This window comes from Enhydra lutris, unplaced genomic scaffold, assembly GCF_002288905.1.
Source record: "Enhydra lutris kenyoni isolate GAN:26980312 unplaced genomic scaffold, ASM228890v2 scaffoldscaffold13, whole genome shotgun sequence".
Classification (NCBI taxonomy): domain Eukaryota; kingdom Metazoa; phylum Chordata; class Mammalia; order Carnivora; family Mustelidae; genus Enhydra; species Enhydra lutris.
The window spans coordinates 7,435,085-7,461,924 of record NW_019154097.1 but is presented as its reverse complement, the minus strand read 5'-3'; the positions used below and the strand labels follow the sequence as shown (position 1 = coordinate 7,461,924).

The window sequence follows — 26,840 nt, the reverse complement described above, 5'->3', positions numbered from 1 at the left end:
GCAGAGAGAGGAAGGGAAGCAGGCTCCCCGCTGAGCAGAGAGCCTGATTCGGAGCTAGATCCCAGGACCCTGGGATCATGACCTGAGCCAAAGGCAGAGGCTTTAACCTGCTGAGGCACCCAGGTGCCCCTTATACGTACTTTTTAAATCTCCCTTGAATACTTCTCATGAGCAAAACCTAAATGGAAACCAGCTGGCAGAGGATGGTGGGAAATGTGGTTTCTGGACTTTGGGCCCCTGCAACACAGAGGAGGGTACAGAAGAGCAAGTATGGGCTGTAAGCCAGCTGACAGAACTCAGCCACCATGCTGGCCAGAGCCACCAAACTCCCCTGCTCCAGAATTCAGCGCACCCTATGGCTGGGTTCAAATGCACTCGCTGAGCCTCAGTCACAGGCCTGGGATGTCACGTGGCAAAAGCTTGAGGAGAGCCATGGCATTATATAGACATAAAGAATACGTGTGTGGGGAGAAGGACAAAACAAACCCCACTCAAGCTGGGGTTTAAGAAGGCAAAGCCAGCCTGGCTTCCTTGGCTAAAATGCCAGGCCACACAGGGAGGCTGAAGCACGGGCTTCACGCAGAATCCACTGCCTCTGTTCTCACTGCCTTATCACTGGGGCTCCTGCAGGCGGCAAGAAAGACAGAGGCCCAGGGACCTTCCCAGGGACCTTTGATGGCAGGGGTCTTGGGCCGGGTTGCCCTGGAGACAGATTCTAGACTAAGATTTGCACACAGGAAGCTGATGGGGAGGGGGTCTCGGAGACAAGACCTGGGGGGGAGGGAGGGAAGAAGGATGTAGCAAAGGGACAAGTGAAACAATGCAGCTGTAACCATGGCCTTGGTCATCCCAGGGACCTCTGGATCCCACGGTCCTTCACGGTTGTCATGAATTGAGGCCGGGGGTAGAACTATGTCCCTTCGTGACCTTTGGATGCAGATCATAGTACGGCTTTGCTCAACCTCCCCAACCCCGGGCTCTGCCCTGCACTTAAGATCCTCTCCACAGCCCTGTCTGGCCTCCTGGCTGGCCGTGACCTAGCCCTGCCCACCTGTCCGCTCCCTCACCTACCCGTGCCCCACCACGCGGTCCTTTCTGTTCCTGCCCTGATTCACACCATACCTGGAGCATCTCCCTCCTGCCTCACGGCCTGTGCCTCTTCTGTCCGCCCTTCACTGAGCTCTTTCCTGACTGTGCGACAGACCCCCTCCCTCTTACTTTCTTTGGGGCGCTCTGTACAAAGTAAAGTCATCTTGTTCACTTATTGGCCAACTTGTTTCATTGGTCCATCCACATCAAATATAAAGCACTCGGAGAGCAGGAATCAGTACCTAGAAATTAAGTTCGTGGCCCAGAATAGGCAAACATTTGTGGAAGGGCAGAATTTCATGAAAATCATCAGACTGCCGTGTGGGCTTCCTTGTTGACGTGGACTTGGTTGGGATAACGGTCCCCATCCGGACAGCCGTGGGCAGGGGAGCAGAACCAGCGTTAGCAGTCAGACCCGATGGGTGCCGTGGTGACTTCTTCAGGAAGCAATCAGATGACACATCTTCCTCAGAAGGGGGCTTCCTAGAGCTTCTTGGCTGCTTCTCTGCGCAGACCCCCATTAGCCCAATTACCCATCTGTGCCTCCTTCATTACCCGCCGGTGAAGCCCATGGTGGCTCACGTGGTTTGAGAACTCAGTCACTTGGGGGCTGATGTTTCCGAGGTGAGGACACCTTGGGCAAAGACTCAACAGTTTATCCCTTTGCCGGATGACACCATGTGATATAGAAAATCTCCTCCCAAGTGTTGGAAAGCTTCCTGATGCTTAAAATGTTTTGTTTTGTTTTATTTCTTAATTTCAGCTCTCTGCTATTAAACATTTTAAAATAAAAATGACTACTGCCATTTCCTGGGTGCCCCTTGTAGGTCAGGAGCTCTGCTGGGTGTGCAGGAATGTGCCTGAGGGAGCACTAAGCCAGGTTCGGGATACTCGGACACTGGTCTCCTTCCCCTGCATTACCTGAGATGCTTAAAGAGCTACCGTTAGGAAAAGCAGCTATCATGAGGAAAATAAAACGTGACAGCTCTCACTTCAAAGATGGACTAATTGGTTTTGTTTACAACGTAAACGGAGGTTCTCATCCCCACCTCATACTCCAAGCCAGTGTCATTCTCTCCAAGCTCTGAAGGCCATTTCCTATACTTTTTCATTAACTAATGACGATTCTGCAGAATTCGTCCACATTTTATATCTAGAAGTCTTTGGAGTTCCTCAGAGCTTGGCAGGAGATGGGCAAATTAGATCCCCCCCTTATCAAACCAAGAAGTGTCCTCCTTGTCCACCGTGTCTGTGTCTTTCCCAGCTTTGCAAAGTGCTCTATTTGCATAAAAGTGAGCCTTTTGCAAGCTGTTCTGTGTTTTTCAATCATCCCTAGAAATAAAATCACAGCTCCCATCTCACCTTACGCTGAGGTGTTTTCACACTCCCGGGAATTGCCTGCCGTCACCTGAATATGGAACTCGGTGGGCATTGGTTTCAAACTGATACTACGTGCAGCTGTCTACAGGATTTCAGAAAGGTGTCGAAGGGGCCTTAGAAGGTGTTTCTCCTTCTGAGAACAGGCTGAGTGATTCTCTTTGTTCGAAAAGCCGCAAGGCCTCAGACTTTGGGTTTCCACCGAGGGATGATGTGTCTTGGTGCTTTGTTCCAAGAACTGAATGGGATGTGCTATGACCTGTTGATGCGAGAGCGTAGTGAGAGTAAAGCAGGGTCCCTTGAAGACCATTGCTTTTCCTAATTGTACATTAATGGAAAGACGGGAAGGAATTTATTTCTGGATGAGGAGCAAGATGCTGTTGTGAAAGGGCATGGGCATTAAAATCAAACTTGGAGCTGACTCCCAGCAGCCTCACAGTGACCTAACGGAGAGCGCATCACCTCTCTCAGTCTCAATTTCTTGATCCGTAAAATGCAGATCATACCCCTTTCCACCCAAGCTTGTCAAAAAGATTCATTGATACAATGTGTCCATTTTGTTGCACGGTTACAGAATTTTGATGGGTCCTGAATTAACAAGGAGAAGCCACACCCCCTCTTTATGTTCCCGATTTATTTAGCCCAGCATATGGAAGCCCGATATCAGCCAGCAAGGCAGATGCAGGAGATGATGCTGTCTGGAGGCCCTGGTGCCCCTAATGAGGGGTGCTCATCTGCCCGTGACCCTAGGCACGTCTTGCTGGCTCAAGAAGCTTCATTTTGTGCTGCCTCGTAGCCCATTTATAACTGGGACTGATGTCAACCCTCAGGAAGAACTTACCAAAATATTCTCTGTCCTTAATAAAAATACTAACTGACCTCCAGTCCCCTTCTGGTCCTCACGCCAAACAGCCTCAGCAGAGCCACGCATCGTAATGGGTGGGACCCAGGAGCAGAGTCAGGGCCAGGTGCCAGCACCCTGGAAGACCTCGTCGCAGGATAACACAGGACACGTGGGGGGTTTCATGGATAATCATGATAATGATGATGCCTAGCTCAGCTGTAATGCTGTAATTCACGTGTGTTGGTTTCATTATTGATTTTGTGCTCTTCCGATTAACCAAAGTCACAGCCAGTTTTAAAACAGTTTAATTTTGCATCTGCAGGCTCGTGGGAATCTGGGTTTTTTCCAATATTAATAATCACACTGTACCATTTATGAATCGCAGCTGAGACCAGTGGTGTTTGAGCTAATATGTCATTTCTCTTTTGTTCTTGTCTGTTTTGTTTTGTTTTTAGGGCCAAGTTGTGTTCCGGAATGGGGAGAGAATGGGGACCATTAAATTTACTCAATTTCAAGGTAGGCTTTCTGATGCTTCTTCTTTCTAGTTGATGAGTTCTATATTCGGGAATGTCGTGTTTCTGCAATAAAATACATCCAAAGAAATGAAAGTAGGATGTTCCAATAAGAGAAAGCAGAGTCCATAGAAAACACGGCTCTGTGAGAACATCAGTTTCAACTTATTTAGAATATGTTTCTCCACTGCATGACTTTGCAGGCTATCCAGTCTCCCCACATGACTCCGAGAGGCTTGGGAAAGTATGGGTGTGTAGGAGTTCGATCCCCTCCAGTATTCTGAGAAAGCTTGCATTATTCTTGTTTTTGATGATAGAAATTTTCAAACAGACCCTAAAGTCGAGAGAACCATGTAATGAACCCCGTGTACCCATCACCTGGCTTCAACCATCATCAACATTGTGCTACTCTTGCTTTATCTTTACTTACCCACTGCCCCCCCTTTTTTTTTGCTGTAATGTTTAAAGCAGCTCCCAGACATTATCTCATTTCAATCTCTAAATACTGCAGTATGCATTCCTTCTAGATAAGGACTTTTCAAAACATAACCATGCTACTATTATCCTACCTTAAACATTTAACAATGATTCTTTATATCCTTTCACTTCTAGTCTATGTTGATCCTCTGATTATTTGCAATATGTCCTTACAGTTTGTGGGAAAATCCACACAACGTCTGGTTGCTATTTCTGTTTAATCTCTTTTAACTCATCATCATCCCCAACACATGCTTGTAACAGGTCCTTGATTTTTTTTTTTTTTTTTTTAAGAAACCAGGTCGCTTGTTGGGCTTTTCTGTTGTTTGTGTTGTCAGGGGCTCAGAAACCTTCCAGATCACGTTCCTCAAGTGACAAGGTGGAAGTAGAGGCCCAGAGAGGGGGCGGGGGCTTGTCAGAGTACACAGGGCATCTATGAGGAGTGGCTTGTCAGAGTACACAGGGCATCTATGAGGAGTGGGGCTGGGCTTTCCCCCAGGGTAGACAGCCCCATGCAGCCCGTAGGGTCATCAGCCAGGTTGTTAGCCAAAGCCACTAGATGCATCCTTCTTCACTGAAGCGTTTTACAGCATCTGGAGGTTTCTGGAAAATCCAGAAACAAGAGCAGTGCCTTTGCGTCAGATCCCAAAGTCATCCAGGGGAAAAAGCAAGAAATGAAATCAAGTTATTCAGGTTCATTCAGACAAATCCCACCGGATTTAGATCAATGAGGAGAGGTGTTCGGTACTGTGGCGCCATAATGCAATCTTGTACATTTACCCATTCGTCTTCCTGTGGCAGGTAATTGAAACGCATGTCAGCTCTCTGGCATGCACAAAAGATGTAATTTTCGGCAAATGTAATTATTTTCCCATTTGTTAAGTCTTGCTTCTTCATTGGTTGAACCAAGTAAGCATCTTGGCAAAGATACTTACTTTTTTTTTTTTTTGAGTGATTGTAACTAAATTCTCTTGTCACATTTCCAGTTCTGAAATTATATCATTCTAGGAGAATATTTTATAAAATATTGATTGGCCGATCACAGCTTACAAGTGCATGCCAATTTTATTGCCTTTTTTCTTCATATGTTAGGATTAGACACCAACTCCAATAACTAGTTTTAGGCATTTATAAGGAAAGCAGTGGACCAAATAGTAGCTCAGAGGTAGGTGGGTCTGACCTACCTTAGCTCAAGTCAGTATATAGCACATTAGGCAAGTAACTTTGCCTGTGTGAAGTCCTCATCTGTAGAACAGAAATATAATCCTACCTACCTTCCTGGAATGTGGAAAGAACTTGAGAACACATAGAAATATGTGCATGTATTTCTGGCTCAGCAAGTAGCAGCACTTATGATTAGCACCGTGTCCAAAATTATGACACTTTTCTGAAGCAAATCCAGATTTTCTCGGTGTGTTGAAACCCCCCAGGTGCCTTTATGTCTGTCTGCCCTTTATAGCTTCTCCCCACACTTAGCCATATGTAGGATATCAGACATGCCAGGGTCTCAGAGATGAACATGTTCCACCGCTTCCCGGTGTAAAGGGGAAACTGGGGTCCAGGGGAGGGAGGGAGGGGTTCCTCCCCGGGACCTAAGCTGGTTAATGGCAGAGCTGAGCCGGGACCTCAGCTCCCCCACATGCACAACTTACCTGGGTGTTTTCCCTCACCACATCTGTGCCCAGTTTTTAATGGACATCAGAGCTGGGCCTGCACATGCTCCTCTTTGTATGTTTTTAAAACAAACATCGATCCTGTTCACAGAGGGATTCTGTGTTTTTTTTTGGGTCTAAAACGAGCCACTAGAATGCTGGGGGTGTGTCCATGTCCTCATAAGAGTTAGTTTTCCAAATGTAGAGGGTCTCAGAGGTGCATGCCTGCCAGGATGGAGTGGCATTGAATTATCAAACAGGCTGACCAGCCTGAAGGGTGCTTACCATCTCATTTCACAGAGAGGAAACTGAGGCCCAGACAGGGGAAAGGACTTGCTGTGGGGGAGACCCTGACTCACCATGGAGTGGTGCGTTCATTCCGTCTCTTCTCTGGGCCCATGCTTCCCTGGGCTGGTCCAGACTCTGTTTCCTGGGACTTTTACAGGATTTACCCAAGAATTGCCTCATGCCGTTGGCTTTTCCAAAAGGCCTCTAAGTAGAACGGCCATGTTGTTTTCTGACATGTCCTCCACACCATCTCTCTCCCTGTCAGCTTCTCTCTCCCTCACCTCCTGCCCCATCTTTAGAGGGGATAGGGAATAGCAGGGCTCACAGCACAGCTGGCTTGCAGACGGCCAGCCCCGGCCGGCGGTGGGGGCTTCCTTTGCAGGGGCTGCTCCAAGACTTGCACCCAGGCTGTCTCAAAGCTCACTAACCTGATCTTGGAAGCTGGCCCATCCCACCCTTCCTCTGAAGACCTCATGAGATGCACTTTCTGTCCTCATTTTTGCAGAGTTCTCGGGGCCTTCTGAAATCTTATCTACCGTATAGGAAACATCTCCTCGGAGGCTCTGTTAATTCCTTTGCAGAACTAAAACAAATGAGTTGGAAACAGAGGTATTAGAAGACTAAAAAGGGAGACAAGAAGCCTGGTCCTGCACTTTTTGACTCTAAGACTGTAGGGTAGCACGAATGCCTGGCACTTAGCTGGCTTCCAGGACAAGTTTATTGATTTAATCTGGAGGCAAAAGACCTGGGTTCAAGTCCTGGCTCTGAAACTCAGCAGCAGTGTAACCCTGGGCAAGTTACTTCATCTCTCTAAGCCACAGCTTAATCCTCTGGAAAATGGGATGGCGCTAATGCCAGCCCTGCCCAGCTCCTGGGGCTGGGGAAAGGACCAAATGAGATTTAGCCCCATAGCCTCTCAAGTGGTGGGAAGCTCGTCACATTATGACATGATGCCTGGCTCTTGGCCAGCTCTTGGTAATGCTTACTGGATTCATTGGTGATAGGACTTGTAGATATTTAAGAATGGCTTCATTTATTTGTGGTTTCCGGTGACATCTGGCTAACTGCTGTTTGCCAGAATGTGAGCTGAAGCTAATTCAAAATGGCGGCCATTGTCGTTTCAGGCTGGAGAAACTGCCTATCTCATAAACTTAGGAGTGCTGGATGAACAGAACTATTCTAAAACGATGTGCCAGGCTTAGCCCCTTGGCCCTTCTCGAGACTGAGGCATTTTTAATCCAGAGAGGGCTTCAGAACCCTAAGAATGACCTTCCTCATCCCCAGCTTCCCTCCATTTACTTCATTTTCAAGGGTTCCCAAAGCTTTTAACTCCCAGCAGGACAATGTAGATAGGTGGCAGACGCTGTCAGTGACACAACCATACTTCCCAAGCATCCACAATTCCAGAACAAATGCTTCATGGAAAGCACCAGCACCCCTCACCCTGTGCAAGGAGTAGGCCATATGTCCAAGAGAGTTGGTGCTTCCAGGGACAACCTTGTGCCAGGGAGGAGAGAGAAGCAGAGGATAAACCACCCAGCACCCTTCCCTCTTGGGTGGGACAACTGCAAGGTGTTCTACTGTGCTTCCAGGAGTCCCCAATAGGATTGTGCGTCAGTTACCTACCCAGAAACCTGCTCATGAATACCCCGGTACTGGCTCCCTTCCTTTCCCTGTCTCACCTCCCCACACCTCGTCAGGGGGCCCCAAGACCACCTCCCAAATCAGTTCCGTGCCCTCCTACTCTTGTCTGGGGTGCGATTCTGAGTGACCCACCTGTGGTCAGAAGCAGGCATTCGCATCCTGTTGGCCACACACCTAGGGCGAATTAGGGCCAAGGCCTAAACCGCTCCCGATTCCACCTTCAGCTCCCCTCACCCCTCCACCCCTGCCGGCACTGACTCCCATTAAACCACGTGTCCGTGAGCATGAATGCCAGGGAATTGGCTTCTTTTCTTCCCCTCAAGAGAAGAAAGAATCCATGTTCCTGCCGAAGTCTAAACACGGTTCAGAATTTGCAGCAGGGAAGGAAGTTGAGCGAAGCCATGATTAGAGCCTTGTTTGTGCTACGCTTCTGGAGCTCTCAGCATCTGCGCGCTCAACCGCTCGCCGGCCCTGCCTTCATTAGGCCCGTTTGTCAGCATCTCGGCGAGCTATAATGTGCTTGCGTTCCGCATGGCTTCTGTGCCACAGAGAGGGCTCAGACTTCGGACTTTTCTATTCCGGCACCTGACTGGAAGGCACGGGGTCTTCCGTCGCTCCAACGGCACGATTGCCATTCAGCAGGTACCTAGTGAACTGTGGGCTTGTCTCCCCCCACTCCCCGCCGTTTGCACACATTAATTACCGTTTGGTCTTTGGGGTAACAGATAGGGTTCTATTCAGTGCACATTTCCTGAGCATCTGCCAGGCGCTCTACCAAGTCCTCTGAGGGAAGCCAAGTTGAATAAGATACAGTCCCTGCCCTCCGGGGACCTCATAATTTCTCTGGCCAAGTGCCAGGGTCTATAAAAGCAGGAAGATGATTTCCCAGAACCGACTAGAAAACTTTCAGAGCTAGTCTGACCCTAGTTTGAGATGCTTGAGGCCGGTTTTTAATGTCCTTTTCCTTCTGTCGAGGTCAAGGCATGTTTTGTTGCTCCCTTCACCTGGCCATAGGTCTGGAAAAGCCAGGTAGCCCAACGGCCTTGCGACTTGATGTAATTAAGAGAGGAGACAGGCCACTGAACCGCGGGAAACCCTGGCAGGGTTGTGGTTCAGCAGGAATGGAAGGACGCAGGTGTACGTGGGCTCTTTGAGGCTGGGAGCCTGACCCCAACACTTCCCAGCCTTCATGATCGAGGGCTTATGTTTCAGAGAGCCCAAGGAAAGTAGACTGAATGACAGAATTAGCTAGCAGACCTTGTGTTTCATCGAGCCATAGAATCTCCATGTTGAAGGGAGCCATGACTCTCTTTTGAAATATTACCTCTCCTTGAATGCCTCCAGTGACGGGGAACTCATCTCCTTGCATGTAAATGAGCTTTGAAGTATATGAGCTTTGAAGCAGGCATGTCTCTTCCTTACTAGCTAGGCGCTGTGGCTTGATCTCTCTAAGGCCACCATTTCAGCATTCAGTTTAAAATAGTAAAATTAAAGGGGATCACTTTCTTTGCCACTTTTTTTGAGGGATGGTGAGAATTCCATGACATGAAGCTACAAATGGTTCAGTGACTAGCACAGAGAAGGGCATGGCAACCGTGGGCTTCCTGCTCCTCTCCTGGTCACTCATGATCATAACCCCAGATCCTTGAATTTCTTGAGAGAAGTACCACCAGAATTTCTTGAGAGAAGTACCACCTTACTTCCTTAGGATACATTTCACTCTCCTCATTTCATGAGACACTGTCATCACTGGCCCAGGAAAGCCCCTCTTGATTGTCTGTGCCCTCTCACAAGCATTTGCTCTCATCCTACAGAGAAAGGCCAACACTGTAAGCGTTTAAGGCATGTATTATGTTGGTTTGTCCTTATAGAAGGTGGATTGCTGTTTCGTATGCATATATTTTGATTTCTGTCAGTGCAGCTGGATTGTATATCTTCTTCTATTTCTTTCTCTCCCCACCCCCACCCAGTGCTTTGTTTTTTCGAGATGCTTCCATGTTCCTGTGTATACATCTGAGCCATGCCTTGCACTGATCATGCTTTACCCACCCACTCTCCCAGTGACAGATACCCAGGTCCCCTTCAACTCTCTACCTATGGAAATAATGAGTGTCCTTGTACTTGTCCCTTACGAACCCAGCTGAGCATTTCTTTAGGACAAATGCCCGGGAGCAGAACTGTTGGATGGGAAGGTGTGTGAACACTGCACATGCCTGTGACCTGCCAGGTGGCTCTTTCAGTGCCTACACCTGTCTCCACTGCCACCAGCATGGGGATTCTTATGTCCCTTCTCCCACCAATACTTCAGGCCCTGGCTTGCTCATTGTTTGCCAGTCTAAAGGTATAAAGTAATATCAGTAGTCTTAAATATCATTTCTCTGATTACTAACAAGGTTTGGGTATTTTTTCCTGGGCTTGTCAGCCATTTGTTGATTTTTCTGTTCCTTTGACCACTTTTATTTTGAGGGTACTGTCTTCTCCTTGTTGATTGGCTAGAGTTCCTTATATACTCCATATTTGATCTTAGCCATAAGGCCGAGAAGCAATCCTTCTTATGTACTCCAAATAGTAGTCCCCTTTTACCTTTAGGCTTTGCAAATACCTTCTCCCACTCAGTCACTTGTCTATAGACTTAAAGTCCTTGTTGAACAGGAGTTCTTAATTTCAATGTGGATAAATTCCTCTTCCTCCCCCCATGCTTTGGGCTTTTGAAGTTTCTTAAGAGTCATTTCCTGGCACCTGCATGCCAGGGCCTAATGGGGCACAGAGGGTGCTGGGCTGGGTAAGATGCGGCCCCTTCCCCCAGAGAGCTCCTGGTCCAGGGGGGAAAAGACACAGGACCCTGAGTGGGTGAGACACATGATATGGGCATTCAGAGAGAGACACTTGGTTCTGCCTGGCAGTTTCTAGGAAAGCTACCTGGGAGAGGCAGCATCTGAGTTTTCTTTCCTATTCCTGAGTTTGGGATTCTGAAGGGCCAGTGGGAAGTTAGCCAAGAAGAAGAGACAAAAGGCGCTCTAGATGCAAATAATCTGTTGTGTTTATGTGTGTCCTGTGTACCCCCAGATACTTAGCTTTTGCTTCTGGCCCGGTTCACCTAAGTCAATAGACAAATCTGCCCTTAGCAAGGTTATTATATTCCCAAGCCCTCTGGCCAGTGTCCACTTGGCCTGTTAAAAATTCCCAAACAAAGGTCAATGATGTTAATTTGTTACAAACGTGACAGTGACATATTGTTTATGGAGACAGAGAAGAGCGTGTGTGGGATTCAGGCCCAGGAGTGCTGCTCAGCTCTGCTCCTCACCCGATGACAGGAGAGTCACCCTCTGGGGCCTGCCCACAGGCAGTGACCAGACCGGGGATCACTCCTGAGGAAGGGCTGGCGACCCGGAGAAGAGCAGAATCAAAGCCCGTGACCGCCACATTCCCACCTCTGAAGAACCACCAGGAGCGGGCATCCGTGTGGTGTGCGGCCCCCAGGCACATGCGGGACCCCTGAGGCAGGTTTTCAAAGCACTTGCAGAATTGTCAAACGAGAGGCGGAGGCCACAGAGATCTCCCTGTCTAGGCCGCTCGCCTTAGCAAGGCCCAGGCAGACGCCGGGGCTTCCTGGGGGCTCCTCACTGAGGTGACGACAAAGCCGAGACAAGCTCCAAGGGTCCAGTCTACGCGCCAGAGCTCTTCCTTCTCCCCGAGTTTGGGATTTTGTTGGGGGGCCTAGAGTGGAGTGACTGCTCTGCATTTTGTATTTTTGTTGGGTCAAGACCATGCTGTGTGTTAGACCTCAGAGTCACACGTGGAGTCTCTCTATTTGTAACCATTAAACTTTAAAGACCACATATACCTCCCTCCGTTCTGATCTAGAGCTAGCTGAGGAAAAATGGACAGTTAGGGGTGAGGGGAATAGAACCCAGGTAGCAGGCTATGGGCACCCCGCTAGTGCAGGAGGTCGGTGACCCTGTCACTGGCTCCCCGCCCCACCCCCCCACCCCCCACCGGGATTGCAGTCCCAGAAGGAGACAGAATCACTGACAGAAGCGATTTCCCAGCCGTCTCGTGGATGCTCTCAGGCCCACCGCCAGTGAATATTTTCAGACTGGACTTTTTTTGGCAGCCTAATTTTCACCAATAGGACCTATTTCCTTTACGTATCATCCAAATCTAAAACTTGAAATAAAGAATGCGCTTTTGAAAGAGAACCCTTCTTTTTGCCCCACAACGAGGAAGCAGCATATTGTTCTGCGGGAGAGGGGCTCTCTTTTCCACGCTATTTTTAGCCTCTTAGCACAGAAAGCGTCAGCACTGAAGGGCCTTCAGTCAAATCTAGCGGTTCTCAACCCTGGCTCTTCATCAGGATGGGCTTAGGGGACTTTTGAAAATACTGCCCAGAACCTACCCCTCAACCCCCCAGAGGTTCAAATAGAATGGGTCCATATTAGGACTCTGACATATGTATTTTCCATCAGTTCCCAGGTGATACTAATGCCCGCCAGGGCTGAGAACTGCTGGAAGCCCTTCTGTGCAGTTTGCCGATGGAGAAACTGAGGCCCAGAGAAAGGGATGGTCTGTTCAGGGCCAGACAGTGAGTGGCTAGCTGCCCCAGAGTTGTGGGGCAGGGAGGCAGCCCTCTGCTCAAGTCCTTCGTCCACACCCACCCCCTGGTGGGTCTTTCTAGTCTGTCCCCTGGCCCACAGTCTGCAAGGCCCACTCCATATCCATTGGGTGGTTAACATTGTTTGCGAGTTAACAAGGAACCCAAGAGTTAAGCAGTGAGTGTTGGGTGCCTTTCATGGTCACCACCGGCTGGGCCATGGAAGAACACAGAGGACCCCATCTTTCTACTTTCAGATACAGGAGGGGTCCTGGGTAGAGGATGGGGGACAAGACTCGATGCTACCTAGGGACACCAGAAGCAAGCCTTCAGGTCCCACCTAGGAACTAATGTCTGGTAATAATCATAAGGCCTGGGCACACGTAGGACACAGCTCCAGCAGCAGGAGCTGTTACCCAGCCCTCAGCCCACAGCAACTGATGGGCTCAGAGGGGAGCAGTACTCAGGGAAGGCTTCCTGGAAGAGGTGGATGTAGGATTGGGCCATGTTGGTAGAGGGAGGGGAAAGCCACTTTCCAAGCAGAGGGACTGTTATGGGGAAACCATGGCAGTAAAAAACAAACAAACAAACAAACAAACCTAGGGAGTATTTGGGGACCTAGCGAATAGCTCAGTTGCTTTTATCATGAGGCCAACTACAATTTATCGAACACTTACCGTTAGTTAGTCTGTAAGCCAGAAACTGCCTATATTCTCCTCTTTAATCCTCATGACCACTTAGAAACTTCCTATTTTCCGGCTACAGCCACCTGCTAACAAAGGGCAAGCTGGAGGGAAAAAGCACCTGCAAATGAGAATAATTTTATCTGCCTGGTGGGGGCTGGGAGAGTCTCTAAACTACAATGTCAGAGATTATGATTTTTTTTTTTTATCTTTGTATCTCTAGCCCGGAGCCTGGCAGATTAATAGGCACCCAGACAATGTTTGTTGAATAAATGAATGAATGAGTGAGTGAGTGAGTGATGAGGGATTTAGCAGCAGCATTCCTCAGCGCCCAGATGTCCAAGGCCACCTTGGTCAAGGATGAGAACAGAACCTCATCTTCCACCACCCACACTGCTGCTTTTGAGGGATTCTTTATGGGGAAGTACCCAGGGCTGGGCATGGCATGCAGTAGGCACTCCATAAGTGTGGGCCGAGCAGAGCTGTTCAGCATGGGTGGTGAAAGTGGGCTGAGTTCAGAGCCCAGTTCAGGAGCCCACTTGGCCGCTGCCTGCGCATGGCTCTGAGTGTTTGCTCAACTGCCGTGAGGCTCCTCCCTCATCTACAGACGGGGGCCAGTCATGCCCAGTTCACGGTTTGCCAAGACCTTCAATGCAAGAACATGGGCAGCACCTGTGAGCACGCCCAGGGAGGGACCGTGGTGATGATGGCTGTCTTAGGAAGCCGAGGATGTGCGCCCCAGCCAGTCGGCAGTCCCGGTGCCACGGGACAGTCCATTAGGGTGTATGAGTCAGGGGGACAGGCTGTGTGGCTGGGGGCACAGTGGGGTGCCAGCCACATCACTTCCCGGTTCCTGGTGATTTGTTCCAATCAATCTGCATATTTCATGAGCTGCCTCCCCACGCCAGATAAATAAATCACGGCTTCCTCCTCCGAGTGGCCGGAGCTGACTGGGGCTGAGGACTTCAAAAGGCCAGAGCAGGGATGCTGGAGCTCCCAGCAGAGTCTGCTAATGTGACATTTAGGAGCTGTGACCCAGGCAAGTGACACCACCTGCACGGGGGCAGGGAGACCATTATGGTGGGGAGGAGGGGAGAAGGAAGTGACTTTTACAGTCCTGTTTTCCACCCCACCACCCAAGGAACACAGGCAGAAGTGTGGCCTATGGGATTCCCTGTTCTGCTTCCTGAATGTTGATAAGGGATCAGCGGCGCATCTGCATTTCTGCAAAGAAATTCACTTAGAGCAGGAGCCCCAGCCAGCCAGCAGTTCCTCTGGGGGCACGTTTGGAATTCCTGCAGCTGTGTCACTCGATAACCTCTGGGCATTTGCAGGCCCAGCATCTGCAGCTCTGGGGACCCGCTTGCCCTGTGGGTGGGCATGTGGGCAGGCCACTCTCTAGTTAACACACAGGAGGCACCCTTGGCCTGTGGAGGCAGCAGCTTGGAAGGGACTGTCACTGCTCAGCGATCCCATTTGAGGCAGCCCCATGTCAGTGAGGAGCATGGGCTGCAGGAGACATCCCAGGTTTGAGGCCAGGCTCCGCTCTTAAAATCGGTGGGGCGGCCGGCGGCCCAGGCACCACCTGCTGACCTCAGTTTCCTCGTCTGTACAGTGGCACTGAAACCACCAGCCACAGCAGTGAGAACTGAACAAGAAAAGGCACAGAAAGTTCCTAGCACAGATCCAGGCACACTATCAAGGCTTGGTGGTTCTCCCTGCCCCCTCCCAGCCCTGTCGAAGCCTGTTTGGCCCTGGTGGCTTTACCCTCTAGTTTCACACCCCTTGCCTTTGGTCTTGTTTCCCCAGACCTGCTTTGTCTGTGGTCACTAGTCCCCCCATACATCAAATCCACTGACCCCTTGCTCAAGGGGCTTGTTTTTCTAGTCTCTTAGTGACATCTGACACAGCTGGCCAGCTCCATTGTGAAATTGTCCCTTTCCTTGGCTCCCATGATACCCACTCTCTCCTTCCATCCTGCTCCTGGCAACCTGGCCAGTCCTTCCCAGTATCCTTGCAGCATCCTTGCCCCCCCCAACCCCCACCCCCCGGGAGAGGTTGGCACTCCCCAGGATTCTGCCCTGGGTCCTCTCCCCTCCTTGACACTGTCCCAAGGGATCTCCTTCCTGCCCCCTGTTCCACCTCCCAGTTTACATGCCGATGGCCCCAGCTCTCTTCCCAGCCCAGACCTCTCCCCTGTCTCCAGACCCAAGGACATCTCCATCCTCATGACCCATGAGTACGTTAGGCTTAGCTAATGCTAACTCCACCTCGGAATGCATTAATAGGAATATAATGTGCAAAATGAAGGAGGGGATAATCCTCTGTATTTGCTGCTGACCAAGGTCCTGCCTAAAGAAATATGTTGGTCAGTCCTTCAGTCTACACTCTCTCAGACACAGTGACATTGTATGATGTGGCCCAAGAAGGGACCTGGAGGGGACAGAATAGAAATGATATTCTGTAAAAGGAGGTTGGGGACTAGCACCGGGGGAATGATTGAGGTCTTCAAGTCTCTAGGACTGTCTTGGAGCAGAGGGAGCAGAAGCTGTCTGTGTGGCCCTAGATGATAGAGCCAGATACCAGGGGAAAGTTACAAAGAGACCATTCAGCTCAATGACCAGGAAAGACTTGGTAACAGACAGAAAGTCCAGTTATGAGGGGAGTGGGCCCCCATCCACGAGGTACACAGCAAAGAGGGGGGTAACCAGTGGATGAGATGGTGTAGGAGGGCATCTGACCCACCCCAGATCCATCGCAGGTTTTCCGATTCTACCTGGAAAAGGCCCTGGGGCAAAGGAAAGTGTATGAGAACATAGCCAGCGCAAGAGCTGGGACAGCAGCAGCCATCCACAGGCGTGGGACTCCATCTAACCGGCCACTCTCTCTCTCTTTTTTTTTTTCCTTTTTATTTTTTAATTTTTATTTATAGTGGTGGGTATTATGGAGGGCACGTATTGCATGATGCACAGGGTGTGGTGCATAAACAATGAATTCCAGCCACTGTCTCTTGCTCCCCGCAGACAGCAGGGAGGTGAAGGTGGGAGAGTACAACGCTGTGGCCGACACACTGGAGATCATCAACGACACTATCAGGTTCCAAGGTAAGACAGGTGGGCTTCTCATAGGAGGGGGCCTGCTCTGTTGCTCCCAAAGTCAGATACTGTCTAAGGGTTGGGGATAAGCTCAGAGTCCTTCGTTTCCTAGGGAAGAGGGAACCTCCTTTTGTCTCAACACATATACTCACTGAGCACAGAGTCCCCATCACTCACATGGGAGCTGGGTTCCAGCTCCTGGGATGGGTCACTGAAATTTGCATGGAGTACTATCTCTTACCCAGGCATCTGCATTTAAACCGGTCCGTAGCCAGGAGTAACTCTGTTTAAATGTGACCCAGGTAGTCTAGCTCTGTCTGCTCCTGTGAGAAGTGACTTGTTTGGGTTCGTAATAAATCCTGTCCACCTGCTGGTCTTCCTGAAAATCATTCCCTCCTCTTCAGCTGAAGAAATCCTCCTTAGCTTCTAGAACGAGATCAAATGACACCTCTTCTGTGCAGCCTTCCCTGTTTGCCCCCAGCTGAGCTCATGGTTCACTGCCTAACTTTCACAGTGTTTGTCTCTGCCTTCCCCATAGTCACTGTCTTTTGCATGGCAATTTCTAGGTCGTTTGACCATGAGCTCCCTGACTTTAAACCCCTGATGCCAGCCAGGGTCTGACACAGGTTCAAGGTTCATATTTGATGAGAAACTAAACACGTGACTGATCAAGGGGATGACTGGGTGCGTGAATAAATGAATGAACGGGGGAGCATATGAGTCAATAAGGTAGGGGTGGGTGGGTGGATAGATGGACGGACAGACAGATGGGTGGGTGGTGGATGAGTTGAACCCATCTTAATTCCTGCAAGTGCATTCTGCCCTCAGCAGCCAAGGTGCCTGCCCGTCACACTAAGCTGAAGATTCTCCACCTCTGCTCAGAGCCCTGCCTGTCCCCCTTGCTCAGCTGCAGGCCTCACTCCACGGAATCAGCTCAGGACCTTCCCATTTCTCTGCCTCTTCTTTCAGATCTCCCCAACCAAACGGCTTACAGTTCCTCAAATAGGCCAGGACACCACCGTGCCTTTGCCCCTGCTGGGTCCTCTGCCCAAAATGCCTTTTCCTCCTTGGCTTCCTTGTGGCCAGCCAATTGTTCATCTTCTGAGGACCAGCTCTCCCGTCTGTAGCCTTTCCAGACTCCGTCAGGGAGAACTGCACTCTTCTGTCTGCTTCAGGCTCAGGCCTCTCTGTGCCTGATGTTATCAGCCACCTGGACCCTGCCTTTGCATGATAGTTAGAGCACAGGACTCAGTTAGGCAGGTCTGGGTTCAAATCCTGCCGTCTTTGCCACTTACTATCCATAAAAGTCACTTAGCTCTTAGAAAACGGTTGCCTGTCTGTAAAACGGAAGTAATCTTCTCTACCTGTGAGGCTGTTGGATGAATTAAATGAGAAAATCTCTATAAAGGGCTTAACCCATCATAAGCATTCAGTAAACATGATTGCTTCTTACTGCCTTTTTCTTTTTACATGTCTAGTGTGTAAGTTCCTTGAGGACAGGGGCTGTGTCTTGGTTGACTTTGAATCACTGGTACCCAACACCAGACATGACAGGTAGAATGTGATCATTAAGGATGACTGGTCATCGTTAATGATGACGAATGAAGGTGTAGTGATGGATGACGGAATACTGCAGAACAGACAAGTAACGAGTGAATGGGCAGGGTGAGGAGCAGGAAAGAAAACTCAAGGTGGTCACTGCAGATGCTTCTGATAAGTCATTACCAAGTGGCTTCCGAAACATCTTAGTTAAGGTACATTGTGTGTGAAGGCACCATTTTGGGGGGAGGGAAGGTAGGGTAAGGAAGAGGAGATGTGGTCAGTTTCCTGACGTTGTTTCTATGTGAACAGCGAGTGGTCATACTTGTCGTGGACCCATTGGTCCAACCCTCAGCCATTTTCTCAATGCCCAGAGAGGGGCTTGTTCCCAGCCAGTTCCCAAACAGTGTTTGGGAACCAGAAGACACTTGAGCTAACCTGATGCAGCCAGAGGTTCTCTTGGGTGTGGGGGAGACCAGTGGGGAGGAAAATGGAAGAATGGAGGAAGAAGGATTCACATGAGGAGCTTTCACTTCTAGAAGCAAGAAATGGTGTTACTTCATCCACCTTGTGTCTGCGTTTGCCCTGACTTTCAGCCCTGAAGCCACTCCTTAAAAATATTCCTTTACATGGAATTGCTTGAAACTTTTACATTTAACCATGCCAGCAGGTTCCCAGCTGTTTTCGAACCCAGCAACTTCCCTACTTTGATGGTTCGAACTCTTCTTATCCCCTGAATATTTCCAAACACATCTGAACTTGCTAGGAGAGTTTTTGAAACACAGATGTTCAGAGAAGGGGATCTCCATCCCTGCTGTCTCACCTGCCCATCCTCTGCTTGTCTCCTGGGAATGGAGGTGTGACCCAGGTTGGCCCCCAGGGCATAGCTATAGTGGGTCTCCATGACCCCTGCCTGGGGCTCCCCAGGCTCCCCACTTTCCCTACCAGAGAAAAAAAGCCCCAGTATTCCACAGTTCCGCAGCAGAAGCCTGACTTGAAATAGCAGCTGAGAGGAAAGGGATTTATAAGAAGTGAGGCGAGGTGGGACGAGTGCCTACAGCCCTCCCAAGCCAGCCTGGATACAGTTTTGCCAGTGACCAGAAACATGAGTTTTCTCTGAGGCCCTCAGGGCTCCCCTAGGTTCCCGGTGCCCTTGGAGAATGAGTAGGGACAGCTCTGCAGTCACATAGAGAAATGGAATCCCACAGTTCTGGTCCAGTCCTGGCACAACAGGGAGGGGGAGGCATGCCAGTAGCTTCTGCCTCCCACAGTTAGTGAGGCTTATGAAAATGGAAAACCAGAAAGAGCTTTTGTAACATAATGACCTTGAGGCAGAAAACCCACGCCCAGAGACATCTACGTCTTGGTGAAACTAACAGGCAAGGCGTCTGCCCTATTGAGGGTGGTCATTATCATGTGTCAGAGCGGAGACCTTGAGAGCCCAAGCCAGGCTCCTCGCCCCCAGTGGCACCCAGTGGGTCCCACTCACAGCGTCCAGCCGTGTGCTTTCCGAGCTGCTGTTACCTATGGGGACAAATGGGAATGGTTTTTCAACAGGGTAATTAGACCAAATCAAATTCTAGTCTTTTAATGGCTATTAAATGCATCACAAATTCCTTATTGATTCTATTTAGAGAAAGAAGTAAGTCCTAGCTGAGGCTTCCTGCCGATAGACTGGCCAGCCACTGGGGCTCTCTTACCCAGTAGCTGTGTCCTACTCGGAGGCTGTGCACAGGTGTCAGATGGCAAGACCTGCCGGCCGAGATGTTCTCCTGACCGTGCACCAGGCTCCGCTGATGTCTGTTCCTCGACATTCTAGGATCCGAACCACCAAAAGACAAGACCATCATCCTGGAGCAGCTCCGGAAGATCTCCCTACCTCTCTACAGCATCCTCTCTGCCCTCACCATCCTGGGGATGATCATGGCCAGCGCGTTCCTCTTCTTCAACATCAAGAATCGGAATCAGAAGTAAGCCCCTCACACCCTCCTCTTGGATGATGCATTCCGATCGACAAACCTTGTGGATCAAGTGTAGGGGCATCACGTGATCGATGCACCAGGGGCACGGGAGATGTTTTTGGGGCAATTTTCTAAAGTGGTTGTTCGGTCCCTGGGATGTGATTAGATGTTCTATGGAATGTACATATGTGCACAGCCATGCATAAACACGTGTGCCCACCACACGCACACACACACACACACACACACACACACACACACACAGAGGCAGGGCTGCAGGTTGCACAGGAGAGATGGGTTAAATAAACTCCAAGGGTCTGAGTCGCTGGCCTTCTCGGAACTTTGGCTATGCCCCTGCACTTTCTACCTGTCCAGGAGGAAAAATACAGAAGCAGGACTCCCCCAGAGTCTTGGCTCCTCCCACAGTGTCCTGAGGAAGCAGTGCCTGAGGTAGTCACTGAGTTCAGGAAGGGGCACCCCCAACCCCGTTCCGGGGCAGTATTTACAGCCCGAGAAGCTCCTCTCTCACATCATTCTCGCTGGGACCCTCAAACAATTCCCCCTGATTCACAGAAGAGAGTACAGAATCCCAGTGACAGAGAGAGGACCGCTGTCCGAGGCCACACTGCTGTGTGTGGCTGAACCTGTCCCCTGGGTTTCTGGCTTTGATTTCTTTTTTACCACACACGCTCTTCACTCTCTGGAGGAGAGCAGCTCACAGCCTGAGTTATTCTGGTCGGTCGTGGGTAGAACAGGCCACCGCATAGGCGGTGGTGTCCACTGAGCACAACCAGCTTCTGTGGTTCCCACAGCAAACCCCTGGACCCGGCTTCCTGGGTTGCTGGGGAGCCACTGAGCAGAGGCTCAGAGAGAGGCACCAGGGGCACAGCCTTGGTGACATCGAGCCCAGAAGCCACACTGTGTGACCTTCCTGGCTGCCAGGAGCAAGTCTGATTCCAAAGAGAACGGGGTTGTTTTCTTTCTTCTCTTCCTGCTTGCAAAGAAAGAACTTGGAGGCTCTCTATTTCTTTGTTGTTTTTTATTTTGATCAGTCAAACCTATTTCCCGAAGAATAAAAGGAGTTTTATTCACCTCTTTATTTTCTATACATTAGTAACACATATGCTGCCGCAAAAAAATTCAAGAAAGTTTTGCCTACTCTGTACAAACCTTAGCTCATGACCATGCCCCTTAGCATTTGGTGCAAGGCCTGGGCCCGGAATCAGTTCTCAATTAATATTAGACTCCCTTTCTACAAGCTTCCAAAATACCTATCTTTTTTTTTTTTTTTTTTTTTCCAAAATACCTATCTTAACAGCAAGTTGCCCCTATGGTAAGACTAGACTCCTTTAATTCTTTAATTACACTGTTCTGGCCTCCTGTGGAAAATTACTGTTACTCTTCCAGTAGACTGGCACCTATGTGAATTTTTTGACTGACTTTGCAGATTAAAAAATCTGAAAGAAATAAGAAATGTCACAGTAGTTCCAAGTTCCCCTCACTTTTATGTCCCTAAGTTCTACCCATTTGTTAAGGTTCTTTTCCTCCAAAAACCACCCCGCCTCCTGGCCCTCCCCCTGCCCCAGCTTCCCATGGTAATAAGGATGAAGGGGCCTTAGTAGTCTGTGGTTTGCAAAAGGACCTCCAGGTATCCAGCTTTGTATGAGCTGCCCACGTTCCCTGGGCAGTGTGGTCTGTGCTCCCATTTTACTCATGAGGAGACTCCTCTGGGCCCAGTGGCCGGTCAGGGGTGCACCTCTGGGGGGAGGCCCCAACTCATGCTCCCTGCTCAAAGGCCGCATGTGATCCATAATTTACACCAGGCTTTTTATCTCTCTTCCACTTGGACACATTACATTTTTTAAATGTGAAAGGATTCATAAAATGGCAGAGTATAAAAGAAAATGTTCAGGGAACAATTGACCATAATTACGATCTGCAAAAAAGCACCTGGACTGGGGGGGAGGGGTGCCTCAAAACCCAAGATAGACCCCGTGGATTTTGCTGGGGTAGCCAGGCACTTGTGAGGGTGAATTCCAGCTGGGCGCCGGTCTCGGTGGCTTGCCGGGCAGCTGGGGAGCCAAAGCGGAATTCCTGCAGGAGGCCAGAGACAGGCGTGTAGAGTGTGGGAGTGTAAAGATTGCCCCTGGCAGCCTGGTGAAGACAAGGGAAGGGTGGGGATGGGGACTCCGTTGTCCATTTTTATCACCTAAAGACTAGGCATGTGACCCCTTGGCGCACAAGACCGTGGCAGCTTCAGACAGCCAAAGCAAATGCTCACCTACGCCCTGGTGACCACACTTCCTCAGCAGCCCTGTAGACCTCCTGGGCCGGCCCCACTTGGCAAGGCGAAGAGTGGTGTGGCCTTCTCCCCCACCTCTCCCTCCTCCCTTAAGGCTGCTGAGCTTAAGTGTAGAAGTCTCTAGGTTTAGCCTCTCTTCTCAGTCCCAGAGGAAAGAAAGACCCGTTGCCTTAATAATGTGTTTTTGTAAACTGAAAATGAATGGTTGAAAAAGCTGGTGCTACAAGCTGCCCTCTAGGGAAATGACAGATGAACTCGATAGAGGAAAAATCCACCAATATCATCAGATAGCTTCCAGGGTCCTTCTGGGTCCTTCTAGGTGCAGCCCCTAGCAGGTGCACAGCCTGGGACGGCAGTTGTGGGAAGTGGAGGAAACCCGGGCTTAACATTTCTCTCTCTTCCAGCCGTGGCAACACTGTACACCTAGTAGGCATTCAGGGAATGTTTGCTGGAGGAATAACGGCATTAACAGTTCTGTTAACGGTCGTCCTTCTCTTGACAGACTGATAAAGATGTCCAGTCCGTACATGAACAACCTCATTATCCTCGGAGGGATGCTCTCCTATGCATCGATATTCCTCTTCGGCCTTGATGGATCCTTTGTGTCTGAAAAGACCTTCGAAACACTTTGCACCGTAAGTCATTCTGCATCTTCCCAGGGTATAAGATATAAGGTTTTCTTAGTTTCCCATCCTCAAAAACACAGATTCAAACCCAGAAATGAATGAAAATATGTGAACTGGCAAAAGACAGCTCATTCATGCAGTTCCAACAGCGCAGTATATTGTTGCTTTCAGACCAGGATGGACTTCACTATTGCCTATAAAATTAAGATAATGGATTTATTTAAGAGGCCACCGCTAGAAGACAGCCCTCAGAGAAATGGCCGGGTAGCCTGTAAAAGCGAGGGAGGAAAACTACCAACCAGAAAAAGATCCATACCTGGGGTCAGGGTCAGGGTCAGGGTCGCATAAGAAGGAATAAATCTGCCTGCGTATCTCAAGAACTATTACAGAATAGTGTAAGAGGTGTCTGTGCGTGTGACTTTGAGTCAAATAGAAAAAATCAGAGCTACTCTTTTCTATTTAAGCAGTGTTTCTCAACCCATCTTTTTCCTTATTGCCCCCCTAAGAAGCCTTTTTAGACTTTAATAATTATCTCCTCATGAAAATTTAATACCGAAGATATACTGTACATTTGTTTATATACTGTATGTAAATCTTATAGTTTATACATGAAAGAGTAATATTTTCCCATTTAAAAACCAATGTTTGCCCCCTTGGGAACTATATCCCCCCCCCACTGAGAATACATGTACTTAAGGAAGCCCCAAACAGTATAATTTATTAACTATATTTTAGAAATCCTATTTTGAAAATTAATTACCATGTTCTAGACATTCGCTGCCTCCTTGGTGGCGGTGGCGGCAGCGGTTTTTCCTACAAGAGTTCGTGCAGTAGCCGTTTACAATGGTGTGGAACTCACTCTCAGTGGAATGTATCGTTGGCTCGCTATTTCAGAGGAGAATGCGCAGTTGGGATTTATTTCTGGACTTTGACTACTGTGATCTCTCAAAACGGGGTTAGCCATATGGGTCTCTGTATTGTCCCCAAAGTGATTATTCATCCAATTCCCAACCTGGAGGACCAGAGCTAGAAGGGATGGCCAAAGGATCGGTGTCGGCCAGATTAATCGAAAGCGACTCTTTTGTTGTTCGTGTTTTCTTGTAAGGCATTGAGAGCTACGTGGGCCCTTTTTCGCATAGTCTCTTTTAGAGCATACTTGGTCTCAGTGTCTCAGTGTCGCCCACTACTGGACACTCACAGGTTGCAAACTGGTATGGAGGGAGCATACACAGGGGAGGACCTCTTTCTTCCTCGTCTGGTCCCTGTGCCCTGAGACAGCATGTGGAAAGAATGGGAGCTCCCCGAATCTCATGCTGTACGTAACAGTGCCCCCACCTGAGTCCTGCAGATGATTCGATAAGACTGTCGTCGCTCACACAGCATCGAGAAATTGTTTGAGTTACCAGTAACTTCATTGTGAATTGCCTAGCAAGTGAGATGATCACAGACTGTTTTCTCTGTCCGAAAGGTTCCATTTGAGAAGTGGATGGTTGAGCCCCGATACTCTAGAGGACAGGGAGCGTTGAAGACGCATGCGGCGCTTTACCAAAGTCCCTGTGGGTGTAGCTTAGTGGTGTGTTCCCTTGCAGGTGTGACCTATTGGCACAAGGATGGCGACCGTGGCTTGTGGGAGTCTTGCTCATTTTAGGGATGCTGTGAAGACCCTTAGGTCCCTCACATTCAAGTCCCCTGCATTTCTGCTCAGCATGAATTTTGACTTTTGTGCCCTTGCAATTTCATGGATGCCGGTGTGTTTAAGGGCAATTTTCCTGGGCAGGGGTGAGGCCACAGGAAGGGGCTGCTCCTGACGCCCCCAGAAGAAGCTCAGTGAGGAGAGCAGGGATTTCCTTCTTCCCTCTGTGCCTGGGGACACCTCTCCCACCCAAGTTTGAGGAGACCATGATTAAACCAATAATGAAAATGGTATCAGGGGCCAGTGGGGTGAATTGTACTTTACACAGCTCTGATGCCTCAGTGGTACCCCCTGAGAGCTGAGGGGTCCCCCTCGATCTTCCAGCCAAGAATCAGGGAGCAGAGCCCCACCCCGGCCGCTCCTGGGGCGCCTCTCTGCCTGGCTTCGGTCGCCTGCCGCAGCGCCTCCACTGGCCTGAGTTTCAGCGCACAGAGGGTCTCTTCCTCCCACGAAGAAGGTGCTGACCTCTTACCCTGCTCAGGGGCCAGAGGCCGTTCCTGCACAGGTGCCTTCTCAACTTGGACCCAAGTCCTGCAAATGCTGGGTGACGTAAGCTAGGGAGCAAAAAAAAAAAAAAAAAAAAGGCGGGGGGACATCCCCCACACCCGGGTTTTTTTCCTTTAATGAAGCCTGACATTCTGTTCTGGGAGTCGCGCTCATTTGTGTGAGGGGAAGGTTGTCCTGGGAAGCCTGGCAAGGCGGTATGAATAAATCATAAAGCACTTTACAAATCAGCATTAGCTCCGAACACGAGGGCTTGGGAGATGTTAGGCCCCGGTTCTCACCGTCCCCGAGGATTCATTTATTGGCAGTCAGCGCTATTTCGCAGGCTCTGCAGAGGGGAGCCCACACTCATGACTGTGGGGGAGAGGCACGGATTGACTCCTCTGGACTGAACTGGGTCAGCACAAATGTGCACGTGGGCTAGGACCGGGGTCATCTGGTTAATAATTCCCCATATCGCTCAGGAAGGGGATGGGAGTGCTCCTGAATTTAGAGCCTAAATGCCAGTTCCCAGTGAGGGCAGTTTGGGTTGTGCTTGCCCTGCTAACCAAGAGGGCTTGGCTCCTTTAGCTGACCTGGTGCTTCGGGTTCTGGTCTCTCTGGGTCAAACGAGCCGCCCACTGGTAAGCAGCCACGGAGCTGGGAGAAGGAGAAGGAAGAAGGGCCTGCTGGTTCAGCGGACACAGGTCTTCCACAGGGACTCCCACCCCTACATGTATTGGCCCCTGACTGTGGCCCGTGACTTAGCTTCTCCAAGGCTCGGTTTTTCCATCTGTGAAATGAGCATAACAAGCCCCGTGCACAGCGGTGGTGTGGGCTGAGAGGCTGGCGGTGAGGCGCCGGGAGCACGGGGCACAGTGGGTAGGCAGCTCTCTCCCGGTCGCAGTTACGAGCAAGGTGCCCTGCCCTGTGTTCCAGAGGCACTTTTCATAGGACAAAGGGCAAGGGAGGAAACGTGGAGCTGGCTTCAGGTGCGGAGCGATAGAAGTCACAGTTCGGTCTGTCCTGCTGCTCTGTCAATGCCCGTTCTTTTTCCTTTTCGTTTCAATATGGAAATGAAACACAGTGTTAAACCGTGATCACCACCTGGGGAAGAAACCTATGACCGTCATGAGATTACGCCTCCCTAGGGGCTGTAGCTCTGCTGGGGAGGGCCATTGTAACTTGGATGGGGGTGGCTGCACGTGCAAGCACTCACTCGCATGCGTGAGAGCGCACACGTGCGTGCACGCACACACCTTAGTTCCCATCCCCCCACTCCCTCTGACCCTTTCAGGAATCCTCCCAGCCGGTGTCAGCAAGTCTTGCAAACAGCTCCAGCTATACAATGCTGTCTCCCTGGACGCTGTGTGGGTAGTGGAATCACCATAGCAACGTGGCCCCTGTGGGCAGGGAGCTGCCTGCAAGGACCTTGGCCGGAGCCCCCGTGCCCGGAGGGGGCTGGGTGTGAGAGGGCCAGCTCAAAACGGACTCGCTGACCTGGTTCAGGAATCCCAGCTCCTGGCAGCCCAATGAAGGGAGTAAGGTGGGTGGGGGGAGAGAAAAGGCGCTTGTGTTCCTTGTAGAAGCCTAGGGAGAACCCCCAGCATGAGCATGGGGGCGGCGAGAAGGGACTCTGCAGGGAGGGGGAGACCCAGGTGGGCCTCAGATCCCAACCAAGGTCCAAACAGCTTCGGGGACTCTCGGAGCCTCACTGGGGGTGGAGGCTGTCAGCAGCCCCATGGTGACTCCCCAGGCCTGTGCCCTCCTGAAACTCAGTGCTCTCTGCTCCCATTCACAAGGCCAACCCTGCTGCCCCGTGCACACGTCCCTTCTAATCCCCACAATCCTGACAAGGCAAGGTTCACCGTCCCCACGTGACATGAGAGAAAACCAAAACTCCGCCACATGTGGCTAGGCGGCAGCATTGAAGCTTGGGACTAGGCCTGTTGGACTACAGAGGTGTCTGAGACATTTTGTTTTT

At 50.1% G+C, this 26,840-nt stretch overlaps 1 protein-coding gene across 2 annotated transcripts in view; it reads left to right on the top strand.

The window, feature by feature from the left end:
• LOC111145857 (gamma-aminobutyric acid type B receptor subunit 2) overlaps positions 1-26,840 on the top strand; it is a 341,149-nt gene that overhangs the window by 240,763 nt on the left and 73,546 nt on the right. For both annotated transcript variants that reach the window (XR_002640501.1, XM_022501134.1), the window contains exons 8-11: positions 3,766-3,826; positions 16,181-16,261; positions 19,611-19,761; positions 22,557-22,689. Coding sequence is in view for 1 of the 2 variants with exons in the window: in XM_022501134.1 (XP_022356842.1) it covers positions 3,766-3,826; positions 16,181-16,261; positions 19,611-19,761; positions 22,557-22,689 (426 nt within the window). In the remaining variant the exon portion in view is untranslated. The remainder of the gene's footprint in view (positions 1-3,765; positions 3,827-16,180; positions 16,262-19,610; positions 19,762-22,556; positions 22,690-26,840) is intronic.